This window comes from Carassius auratus, chromosome 27, assembly GCF_003368295.1.
Source record: "Carassius auratus strain Wakin chromosome 27, ASM336829v1, whole genome shotgun sequence".
NCBI classification, from domain to species: domain Eukaryota; kingdom Metazoa; phylum Chordata; class Actinopteri; order Cypriniformes; family Cyprinidae; genus Carassius; species Carassius auratus.
The window spans coordinates 15,607,548-15,619,901 of record NC_039269.1 but is presented as its reverse complement, the minus strand read 5'-3'; the positions used below and the strand labels follow the sequence as shown (position 1 = coordinate 15,619,901).

Below are 12,354 nucleotides of genomic sequence, written 5' to 3'. Positions count from 1 at the left end.
AGTTGATGGTCCCCGTTGACTTCCATAGTATTTCTTTCCCTACTATGGAAGTCAATGGGGACCAACAACTATTTGAAACAACTAAATTCTTCAGAATATCTTGTTTTGTGTTAAACATAAGAAAGAAACTTCTACAGGTTTGGAACGACACAAGGGTAGTATGATGTGTAAATGAGGACAACATTTTCGTTTTGGGATGAACTATTCCTTTAATTACAGATATTAATTTAAGGAGGTAAGTTTATAGGAAGGTATAGAAAGTGGTCGTCCCCTTTTTTTTTTTTTTTCTCAGAGACTTTTGTGGAACAAATACTGATATTCCACACAGTTAAAAATAAAACAATCAATTTTAAGAAAGTTTAAGAAAAAGTCACAATTAACTTTTATTTTTTGTTTTAAAGACTTCCACAAAAAAGTCTAACAATCGGACCAGCATAGGATAACTGATATTTCATTGGAATTGTCCTAACATATGTTGGAGGAGTTAGCATTACCGCTATACTATACAGACAACTCAAAATGACTGAACATTTTCTGACAGCTGTCTCTGTATGCATGTGAGCATTCATAACCATATCTCCAGTGAGGCAGAGAAGGCCACTGAGATCATCTAAAAGAGCCGTGGGCCATAATCTGCCACACATTGACACATGAAAGATGATGATGTCAGTTAAAGGCTTGTTAGGACTGCCAGTGTTACACTACAATACAAAATGAGCTGAGTGACAGGCATTAGCAATATTAAAATTAATCTTCCTTAAATATTGAACAAAGGTAAACGGACCCCCACACACAGAAGATATAATAAACAGACAGGCGGGTATGAAGTGTGCGCCCACTTCACTCCGTTTGATTTGTTGTCAGTTTCAAGAGCAGAGGAAGGAGAGCAGACCGTGGTTGACAACTTTTCACTATGGAATAAGCGGCTGACAAATGAGTATTCACATATACAGCCAGTATACATGACTGTGATTCTCCCAGGTGATATAGTCCTCTGTCAGACAGACGGACAGAGCGAAAGAGACAGTCATAGAGAATTTAGACAGCTCCCAGAAAAGTGCTGAGGCCAAGGAAAAAGGAAACAGCTATTGAATACATAGATTCACTGACAGGCTGGAAACAGCTATTGAATGCATAGATTCACTGACAGGCTGGCAGTCTTAGACACCCAACTCATCTAGCGTGAGCAGATAAATGAGCGGAGACGGGAGGCTGAGGAATGGTACCAGGACGCTGTGCTGAACGCCCTTGAAGAGAAAGCATGATTAGCTGTTTTATGGAGACACTTTAAAAAACAAGCATCCACACCTAGATGACGGACAGATGGATAAAGGCGACCTATTATGCACCTGTCAGCTGTGAGGAAGTTAGCTGTTGATATAGCTCCAAAAGTTCCTGTTTTTGTTATTCTTACTTTGGCTGTGCACGCTAAATCTCGTTGTAGTGAAAGGTGGGGTCATACAGACTGGTGCACAAATAAATAAATTATAAATATTAATTGAACTATGTACATGAATTTCATAGAACCTTTAAAGAACATGTCCAGCTCATATTTTACTATATATATATATAGTAAAGGGAAAAAAATATATAGGAATTTAAATATTAGGATTTAAATTGTGACGTCAGTTCGTGACAATTAGGCACACATCAAATTGTAAAATATTATAAATAGTAGAAAGATTTAAATTAAAAAGTATTATGAATCAGGCAGTAGTTTATAAATAATAAAACAGCAAGGTACATTGCATTTTTGTTCCACTGTGTATATAATTTAAGCTGATTTAAATAAAGTACAAATGATTACTTGACATGAATATCAAATCACTGAGAATGATTACATTATTTTAAAAAATTATTAAATAAATAAATAAACATCTGGATGCATTACCATAATGAGAACTTAGTGGAAAAATGTGTTTAATTTTCATTAAATAATGTTGAAATGCAAACCATAATGTTCCTAAAAACACACAAAATACAATCTGACCCTTTTATTAAGATGCCACTCATAGCAACATCTCGTGATTGAGTTGTACAGGGACTTCTGCAGTTTAATCCCATGGTATGAAACATTTTCGTCCGTTTGTTTGACGGGAAGCATAAGAAGGCTTAGTCTTCAACCTCTTGCGTGACAATTACAGGGTGGCACCGTAACGTCACTAGCTGGAGGCCTAACTGGCAGCCTGCCATAAGCTCCCTGTTATTACCTGCATGGAAAGAGCTGAAGGGGTTGACACTCATAACAACAGCACTCCCAGAGTTCTGTTTCACAGACAATGCCTCAACACCATTATATCTTTAGATACACATATCAATATGGCAGGTGTCCTCTGTGGCACTCACAACTGTCGCCCTCGCAACTGCGAGAAATACGCATGTTTACCTTTGCTTCCGTTGCTATGAATTCAAAACATAGCAGGTGGTGTTTTGTTTCCGGCCTGATTTGGACAACAATTTTGGTTTATCTTGGCTCCGAAATGTCAGACAAAGTTCAACATGCGTGGCAGTCAAAACAGAACTGCAACATGGTCAAAATAAAGGTGTGAAGCAATGTAGAGGTAGCTGTTTTGATAGGGGCGTCACCTGGAGCACGTCTCTTACCTCTCACGTAGAGATTGGCAGGGGCCGAGTAGCGCGTCCCGGCGCTGTTCGTAGCCACACATTCGTACTTGCCCTGGTCTGATTCCTCGCTGTTTTCAATCTGCAGAGCTCCTGAAGAGAGATAGAGAGGAAAAAAACAAGGGTAAAGTCACCTCTTGGATTTAAGAACACGATTACGAATCCCCTGTTGCAACTTTCCCCACCAAAGCGCAAACTTTAGCTGCAAACAATCAGTAAACACTCCCTGTTTAAATGTCAGAGCTGTTCCACTGTGTATATAGTTTATTGGCTTAGAATGCTGCCCAAGACATATGCATAGAGCTGATTTTGCAGGTTGAGTGAATCTATAGCTCAACACATTTGCCTTTCACTGTCATTAGAAAAAGCTTTCAGGATATTTATGTCATTGAGTCAGAGCCAATTACGCTACACCACATGACTTTTTTACTGCTGTGGCATATTTATACACACCGAAAAGAACAAAACTTCAATACTGTACAAAACTACGCAGCCTGTTCTGGATGCTATAGATAAAAAAATGTGCTTCATAAGGTCAAATTAGAAAAATGTTTGATTAGTATTTTAACACATGCACTGCTTATCCTTGTGTTTGGAATAATGTTTTAATGTTTTTTCCAAGAAGTCTCTTATGTTTACAAGGCTGCATTTATTTGATGAAAAGTACAGCAAAACTGTACTATTGTGAACTATCATTATAATTTAAAAATACTGCTTTCTATTTCATATATTTTAGAATGTAGTTTATTAATGTGTTGGCAAAGAGGAATTTTCAGCAGCCATCACTTCAGTCTAGTGTCTCCTATGACCCTTCAGATAGCTGCTCAAGAAATATGTATCAGTACTGTAAAACAAGAACCACATACATACATTTAATAAAACAGCAACTAAGAAATATCAAATTTTACACTATTTAAATGTCTCGTTATGCACTACCATTCAAATTTGGGGTAAGAATGATTTTAAAAATAATGATGATTCGATCAAAAGTGACAGTACCGACATTTACAATGTTACAACAGATTGCATTTCAAATAAATGTAGTTCTACTGAACTTTTAATTTAAAGAATCAACATCAATGATAAGAACCATTATTAATAATTGATCACCAGTAATAAGTGATATTAATTAAGCACAAAACAGATTGAGATTATTTCTGAATGATCATATGACACTAAAGACTCTATATTTTAAAATACATTAAAATAGAAAACAGTTATTTTATATTGTAATACTATTACTGTTATTATAGTATTTTTGATCAGATATATGCAGCCTTGGAGAGCATATAAGACATCTTTCAAAAACATTAAAACAAAATTTAATCAGTTTTGTATTTATTGATTTACTGAATATATATTTTCACCTTACAAACGGAGTCAAATCACTATAATCTTGGACAACATTAAATGCAGTGGACACTTTAGACATACCCACTTTGAAAAAGGCAGAAACATCAAACGAAAAATCAATCCGGGTGTCCTAACCACAGATATGGTGTTCACTTTGACTTAAATGTTTGCTTAATCTAGCAAAAGCACACATATTTACCCCTGGCAGTGGTGTACCACCATAGCATAGGTTATCACCTGCAGTTTACCCCTGACTACTTCCCAGCATCCCAAGTGCTGCAGGGAAGAAATAACATGCACCACTAACCTTCCCCGATCTCGGAGTTCAAGGGAAAACGGATTGGTGGTGTTTCCTACCCTGACAAGCAGCAAATTACTAATCAATTCGGAGATTGCTCAGTGCTGATTGCCATCGCCCCTCAGTCCTGACAACATCTGTCTGATGGTGCCATATTGTAAACTAAAAGGACTACAATAAAGAAAAAAAGAATAATACAAAATTCCATCGAAACTGAATGAAGAATGTGAAAAATCACCACTTTGATTCATTATTGAATTTTAATTTCATTACATATTCTTTGATTTATTTTAAAGCAAGCATTTAACATCTTTGAAGTGTTCGATGTGACATGATACATCAAAGGGACAGTTCACTCCATTTTCTCAATCTGTATGACATTATTTCTTCTGCAAAACACAAAAGAAGATATTTTTGTCCATACAATCAATATTGTTTTGGACAGTTGAAGCAGTCTTCAAAATATCTTTTGTGATGTAAGAAAATCATATATGTTTGAGTAAATGATGACATTATATATTTTGGGGGGTTAACTATCCCTTTAATGCTCCCAACCAGAGATGAAGTATGCCACTTCATGCATTTTCAAATACACACACACACACACAGTTGGACAAACTGTGTGTCTTGATGAAGACATAAAACTGTATGAAGATGACACATATTCCTCACAGATAAACAGACACAAAACAACATGAGTTGGGGGAGATGAACTGAACAAAGACCTGCTTTAACATCACTCCCACGGACACTGAGAATTCAGCGAGTAAAAGCTTGGGAACATAATGCAGTGTCAGCTTTCCCCCCCCTAGCAGGCCAGACAGACTTCCTGATTCATAAACCTGAGGTGAATTGGCGTGCTCCAACAGTCAGTGGTAACAAACAGCCCTTTGTTATGTGCAATATACTTTTTCGACTTCATTTTACAGTCAAACTCCAGGGGTCCTCAGACCACTGAGATTGCTAACCGTGCTACTGAAGTAGGGTAATGTAGGTTTTGTCAAGCACTCGCCTCTAGCAATTGTGTTTCTAAAATCCATGTTTCATTCAGAACTGAGAGTGACTGTGTGATTGATCGAATGCTCCATCTTAACAATCAGGGCAGTGCCCTCATTTCCCATACATACTCATTTTAGCATAAGTAGTATGCAAATTTAATCATTTCAATTTCATCACAGCCCAACTGGAATGTAAAAGACACACTCTGGAGACTCTAAAGACGGCCTTCAGCTTGAAACCCAAACTCACAGCATAATTTTAATAAGCCTCGGGTCTCAGAAAATATCCACAACAAATGCATGTCACAGTAACTAACAAGAATCAATTATTTTATTTTTTTCACCTCATCAAAGAGTTCAAAATTCTTTTGTTATTTACTCTCCCTCATGTAATTCCAAAATGCCAATTCCAATTATGTTCTGTGGGACACAAAAGAAGATTTTTTTGTGTTCCACAGGTTTGGAACAACATAAGGGTGTGTAAATGATCACAGCATTTTAAATAATTATTCCTATAATACCTCAAAAAGTGAACAATCTCAAAATATCTTTTTTTCTTTTTATTAATTTATACAATAGTGCTCAAAAGTCTCATGCCTCTTGTGATATGTGTTTTTAAGATTCTTTGATATTGAAGAGAAAACTCAATTCAATTCATTCTTGCTGAATGAAGAAAAAAAAAATATTATACAATCTTGCTGACCCTAAACTTATAAACAATAGTGTATTTCTGTTGTACTGTTTTCCCCAGATATAGACATCAGAACAGAGACCGGTTGAATGCTGGGACAAAGGTTGTGTATATACTGAACAAACAGGAAATGACAGCGGTGGTGATGAGACAGGTAATGGAGGAGACGTTTCGTGAGACACATTTCAGCTGTCTTACCTCGTATTGGCGAACCCCCTAGGTGAAGTAAATTGAATGCAAACAAGATTGAAGAGAAGTGTTAGTAGACAACAGAGATAGACAAAGAGAGATAAGGAAAACAAAAGGAAGGGAATCAAATGAAAGTAAGCTTAATTAAACAGAGAGGAATCAAGTTGAGCCAGACTACTGCTCTCCGAGGATTAGTTGAATGTTGGCTGTCTGGTGCAATGGAATTAGCTCGGAAAAAAGATCCGAGGGCAAACTTTCTCTGTGCTACGATTCTGAGATAGTCTGCCAAACTTGATGCTTTAAGGAACATTTGCAGAGCTTAGTGAAACAATGTGTACTCAGGTTATTTTTGTTCACAGCATTGTTCAGAAAAGTACAGACCATGGCAAGCTAAGCGATAAGTTTTCAACAGCTAGCATGCTAATTAAAGTCAACATAAAACTTGACTCGTTTTACTTCCATAATTTGACATATTTGAAAAAAGAATCAAAATCCAAGAAAAAAAAAAAGTTGAGCAATATGTATTAGAATGATAAATGGTTTTCGATTACTTGTTATTTAATTATTTGCGTTAACCATTAGCATTAGCTTCTATAAAACGAAAATCTTGTTAATTACAATAGCAGCCTAAAACAATATGTGAATTGCTTTTTGGCTATTGGCAAATATTGTATAATACCTAAGATGGTTCTCTCGTAATGTTATGAAGAAACTGTAAGTGCGATATGGCGGCTCTAGTAATGAAAGTTTGGCCAATCGTTAGCAGGTAAAGTAATTTCATAATTTTTTAGACTGGTTAATCAACTGCTATTGCTATTATACTATGTGAAGTCAGATAAAAAAAAAAAAAAACTATGAATCATGCATGAGTCCATTTCATGTTGGCTTAACCTATCGGTCAAATCACAAGGTAAGGTTACGTCGCCATTCCCAACGCCACTATCAGAAAATGCTTATCTATCGCAAGTGAAACAGCAAACATGTAATTCTCTATTCTCCTAAAGACTAAAATGGCAGATAAGCCAGATAAGACTAGCTTTTTATCATAATTTTATTTTACGAGTGTCCTAAAAGGGCCATAAAGCTTTGCGCCTCATGCCGTCCAGAGATAAAATCTTTGAGGAAATCTTAAGTGAAGCGGTACATTTTGATCTTTTGACTTCATGTTAGGGCTGTCAAAAAAAAAATTTAAAAAAAATAATTAAACATTGCAACGCATATTTCAAGTATTTTCTATAGGGACATCTTCCATTACTCTTGTTCTTGCATCTTGCACAATAGAGCCGCATGTTTAGAAAGCCATGTAAAATGAATGTAAGTTTAACTTTTTTAAAACATATCTCAAGACTTTGTGGTAGATGTGTGTGTGATTGGCTTTCCGCCTTTTCCATTAAACTATACAAGCATAAATGATGCTGTTATGTTTACAGTTGTTTAAGCAACTTAATTTATTATAATTGGTTTATAAACATTATTTTAAACATTATGCACTTTTTTCACAGTCATGTTTTCTTATGCTTTGAATAAACGTGCATTAGTAATATTTTGCTCTATGTGCCCTCTTGTGGCCTCAGGAGAGAAGTGAAATAATATTAAAGTACAAAATTTAAATTTAGTTTTTCAGCCATTTTGACAGCCCTACTTTATGTATACCTAAGAAGCTCCACGAAATAAGTGAGGTGAAGGGATTCTGGATTCAAAGTTTCAACTGTGTACTTATACGCTGATGCTAGAAACTAGAGAATGAGCTCTGCTGTGGACTTGCCCTCTAAATGAAGTGGATTTAGTGGAGAGGGATAAACTCTGAGTCAGTCAGGAGCCATTAATCCAGCCTGGGCAAAGTCCTGTTCATCCGTCTGATCCTAGGTCAGACCTGAGTGGTCTATCCATTTGGAAGGTCTACAATGTAAATAGAGTGGTTGATCCACTCCGTGGCATTCTCACATTCCCGTGAGGGTGCCTACTATTACCCAGACCATTTGCACGTGGCTTAAGACTCATTTGATGTGATGGCCAAGTCAAAACATTTCTCCTTCCATTGCAAGCAAAGACAAATTGGCAGACCAATGACCTCACATTGCACAAAAACAATTGACGTTCCAGTTTTTATTATGTGGGAATATTGCATAGGCATTCATTAAACTGTAGTAAAAGATTAATGGAAAACAAGTGGTAAGTGCAAACAGAACTATGTCTATATTCGTGACTACGGTATAAAAGTTTAGTACATTAGTTGTACCTACTGTGCTTTTAAGGCTTAGAAAGTGTGACATCCTTACCTGACCGAAGCTGTTTGATTCGCCCATTGCCGTTGATGTCTACAGGCAGGAAGTCCTTGAACCAAGTGATCTCTGGGTCAGGGTTCCCACTGGCGGCACAGAGCATTGTGGTTGTTCTTGTTCGCTCAACCACTTTCAGCTGAGGGCCCATGTCTATCGTGGGGAAGCCATGAGGAATCTGGTTTTCTGCAGAAAAACAAAAACCAAAAAAAAAAACATGTCAAGCTAGGAGCCAAAAAAGGGAATTATTAAAAAAAAATAAAAATAAAGGATAATGATCTTGAAGAATCTGATTGCTACAAATCAGGGGTTAGAGATGTGAGCCAGATTGAGCCAGTAATTGTCCTGCAAAGGCAAATCCGGGACAAGTCTCATTAGTGCACTGAATCAATTCACTCAACCCTCCTGTGCATTAATAAGATCAAAGCATGGCTAGGCTAATCCACAGGACCTTAGTGTACCGTTACTTTAACATTTAACAATGTAAGGGTGCTGTAAGTTTTTAAAGTTTTAGGTTTTAAAATAGTGGTTTTACTTGCATTGTTATAATGTTCCCAATTCAAGATATAAACAAGAGCTATGACTTCATTATAACAACTGCATTCTCACTAGCCACTGGTCTTCCTTCTCACATTCATCTATTCACTGAATTGTGACTGCTCTTTTGTTTCTTACATCTTCATCTCTACTCTGTAAAAATGGTGGTGTGTTGATACTCAGGTGCCAAAGCCAAAAAACAAAACATGCACCACTACCCTGATGCAGAATTAAATTTATGCAAAACCACAGCCTAAAACTGCTTACCTAAACTTTAACATGTTTCTTTCGCTTTCTTGCAAACACTGCTGTTTTATTTTATTTATTTATTTTGCATTTTTTTTTTCTGGAAATGCAAATGTAGTTGGTAAATAATGCATTGTCCTTCAATGGTTTGGAAAAGACTGTTTCCACTATGATACAGACCGTGACGCCTTTCTACACAAGGGAGTAACAGAGCAGATATCTCCAAGTATCAAGCATTTGCGTAATTAACACAAATTATATGAAAAATATGAAAATGAACAGTAATTATATCAGAATCAGGATAAGCAAGGAGGAAAGGCTGTAAACATATGGTTTCCAAGCACATGAAAACATGAGCAGTTCTATGACTGTGGCACTTATTAAACAAATATTTTTTTCTTCTCAAACATTCACACAAATGTTTGGATGAAAGCCCAGCATGCTCAATATTCACATTCGCAACAGCAACAACATTACGGCAACAACACTCTCTCTTTGATGCCAAGGTAAGCCAAAGGGCAAGGCTGAATTATTCAGTTTGAGACAATCCTCTGCACATGACAAACATTCCACTGCTTCTAAAGTCTCCAGGGCACTGCAGACAACTGCGATTTATCTTGTCTTCTTATTCTGGTGCGTTAAACATTAAATCATTGGTGTATTGATCCTTAAAGCATCAAGCAATGCTTCTCAAATAGCTGAATTGAAAAGCTCTCACAAAAGACTATGCCTTCAAATTCGAGACTAGTCTTCCAGGACAATGTAAATCAGACGCATCTATAACACAGTGGGCAAATCTCAAAAGGGTTATTTCACGAATCGCTAACTCTCTTATGAAAACATCGGAAAAGGAATAATTTAGGAGGCGGAAAATGTTGCGCAGAATCCACGCTGGAGGGAACTTTGCAGTACAAGGTAACTTGGAATATAAGGCTGTTCAAGTTATGCCTCATTAAGAAGCAAAAGCAGCAAGATTGTTTTTTTTTATATACAAAATGTGACCTTCAGGAACCACTGGGAGGGTGCGCTGTCATGTATTGAGGCGTACATTCCTACCTCGGTGTGCTCAGTAGAGGTCAACTACCTGTAGGAGTGTGGGTTGTATCACTATGCCGATCCTTTTCTCTGAGCGGCTTCTGAATAAACAATTGAATACATTTTCTTGAGGAAGAACACACAAATAATTCCTACCAAGTGTCACACAGTCAGCATGCAAGAGAAGAAACAGAGCACACTAGAACATCTGAAAGAAAACCAACTCTGCTGTTTCTCCTGAGCTGAGTCTCAAGATGGATTTTACAGACTTCTATATCAGTTTCGCAAAAAAATTACAAAGTGAGGAAAAAAGTTTCACAAGTGTATTGGGAGTGCAAAGTAACAGATATACTATATACACGTGTTGTTAAATGTGTATATAATTTTCATTCAGGGTTTTTTTTTTTTTATGTGAAAGTTTTATAATGACACCTAGTGGTGTGGATGAAGCAATAGAAAACATTCTTGTTTATTGATGCCACTGCAGAAATTAGCTTCCTAGCATGATTCATTTAACAATGAAAGAGTCCAATAACAGGATGGTTACTGAACTCAAATGAGAAGCATTCAGATGGTCATGTGAACTCAACATGGTAGCCACCATGACGTAAAATAAAACAGTTTTTATTAGGCAACTAATGTGTCTGAAAGTCTTCATCTTACGTACATTGTGCTACTTTTTTACCTAGTCATCACTACTCATAACTTTTTAATGAGGAAATACAAAATAGCTGACTGCACCTTGAAAAGCATGTTACTAATGTTTTTTGCTTGTTAGTAATGTTTATAATGACAGATACTTTCTTACAGGAATACTGAGTTCTAATAAATAAAGAAACAAACGGTACGTGAAGCAAAAAAAAAAGAAAAAAAAAAAAAAAAAGAAAAGAATGGATTTATTCCATAATAGAAAAGCACAGTGGGAAACAAACTGATGGTTAGGCTTTTGCATTTCCTAAATAAAAGCTCCATTCTCCGTCCCTGAAAGCACTTTTATCACTTACACCTCTTTACTATGCATGAGGATAAAAAAAATAAATAAAAAAAATACAGACTCAAAGCTCAGAAATGTGTTTTTAATACAATTCTTGAGTGCTTATACTAAGTTGAGCAAGGACTCCATTACTAAGACAAATAGGTAAAAGTCTACAAAATGTCCCGCTCTGTCCCGAGTCTCTGCCGTATCATACATGTGGGCGCTGCAGCAGATGGCGGCTTGAATTTAAAAAGCCTGCCAATGCTAGTTTCATTGTTTCTCCGAAGCACTTATGACAAGGTGTTTGGCTCTGACGGGGCGATACGTTTGGTGGGTAATTGGGATGCCATCTTGTAAGGAGAAACGGCGAGAGAGCTTTGCAGAAATATACCTGCTAGCAGTCAATAGAGAGAAACTGAACTTTCGTGGCAGTGATGTCATGTTCTGAGATTCTCTGCTTGTGTTGCAGAGTTTTATTTTACCTTTGTCTGAAAGGCTACGCAAACGGCTGAGGTCATGGTATATGAGAAGCAGCAATCCTGACAATTACAGACAAAGAGTGCAGGCTCAAGTTTTTATGCAACGTCAACACCTTATTTGTATCATGTTACTTTAAAAATGCAGTTAAGCCTACTGGCATTTCAAGAGGAACAAAGATAGCAGCTCGACTGTGATGCAAAGCTTCATGACTACCAAAATATCGTCTAACATTCACACATCATGCTCTTCTTTTACACTGGGTGTGGCTTTATCGTTCGTTATTGATGAACTTTTGGTTTACTGACTACATTATAAAATACATTAAAATAGAAACAGTTATTTTAAGTTGTAATAGTATTTCACAATATCATTGTTTTACAGCATTATTTTTTTATTTTTATCAAATAAATGCAGACTTAGCAAGCATAAGTGAGCATAACCATAACTTTTTTAATGGTAGTTGTATGACAAGTTTAAGGTGTGCAATTAAATCCCTAGGTCTTTTCTTTCCAAGCTTAAATGGAAAATTCTATTTTCACTATTATATCAGTACCATACTTAAATGTATCGGTATCGGTTGATATTAGATATGTAATAGCTCACGCTTCTTTATACACAAAGTTAATATAAAAAAATACGAAAAAATAAAT

At 36.4% G+C, this 12,354-nt stretch overlaps 1 protein-coding gene across 15 annotated transcripts in view; it reads right to left on the bottom strand.

The window, feature by feature from the left end:
* The window catches only part of ptprfb (protein tyrosine phosphatase receptor type Fb), a 188,379-nt gene that overhangs the window by 67,980 nt on the left and 108,045 nt on the right, over positions 1–12,354 (bottom strand). For 8 of the 15 annotated variants that reach the window (XM_026206116.1, XM_026206118.1, XM_026206119.1 and 5 more), the window contains exons 5-6: positions 8,431–8,616; positions 2,605–2,715 (exon numbers count right to left, since the gene is read on the bottom strand). In XM_026206116.1, the coding sequence (XP_026061901.1) occupies positions 2,605–2,715; positions 8,431–8,616 (297 nt within the window). Of the gene's footprint in view, positions 1–2,604; positions 2,716–6,160; positions 6,179–8,430; positions 8,617–12,354 lie in introns of all 15 variants that reach the window. The other 7 variants (XM_026206114.1, XM_026206113.1, XM_026206115.1 and 4 more) reach the window with 1 other exon arrangement.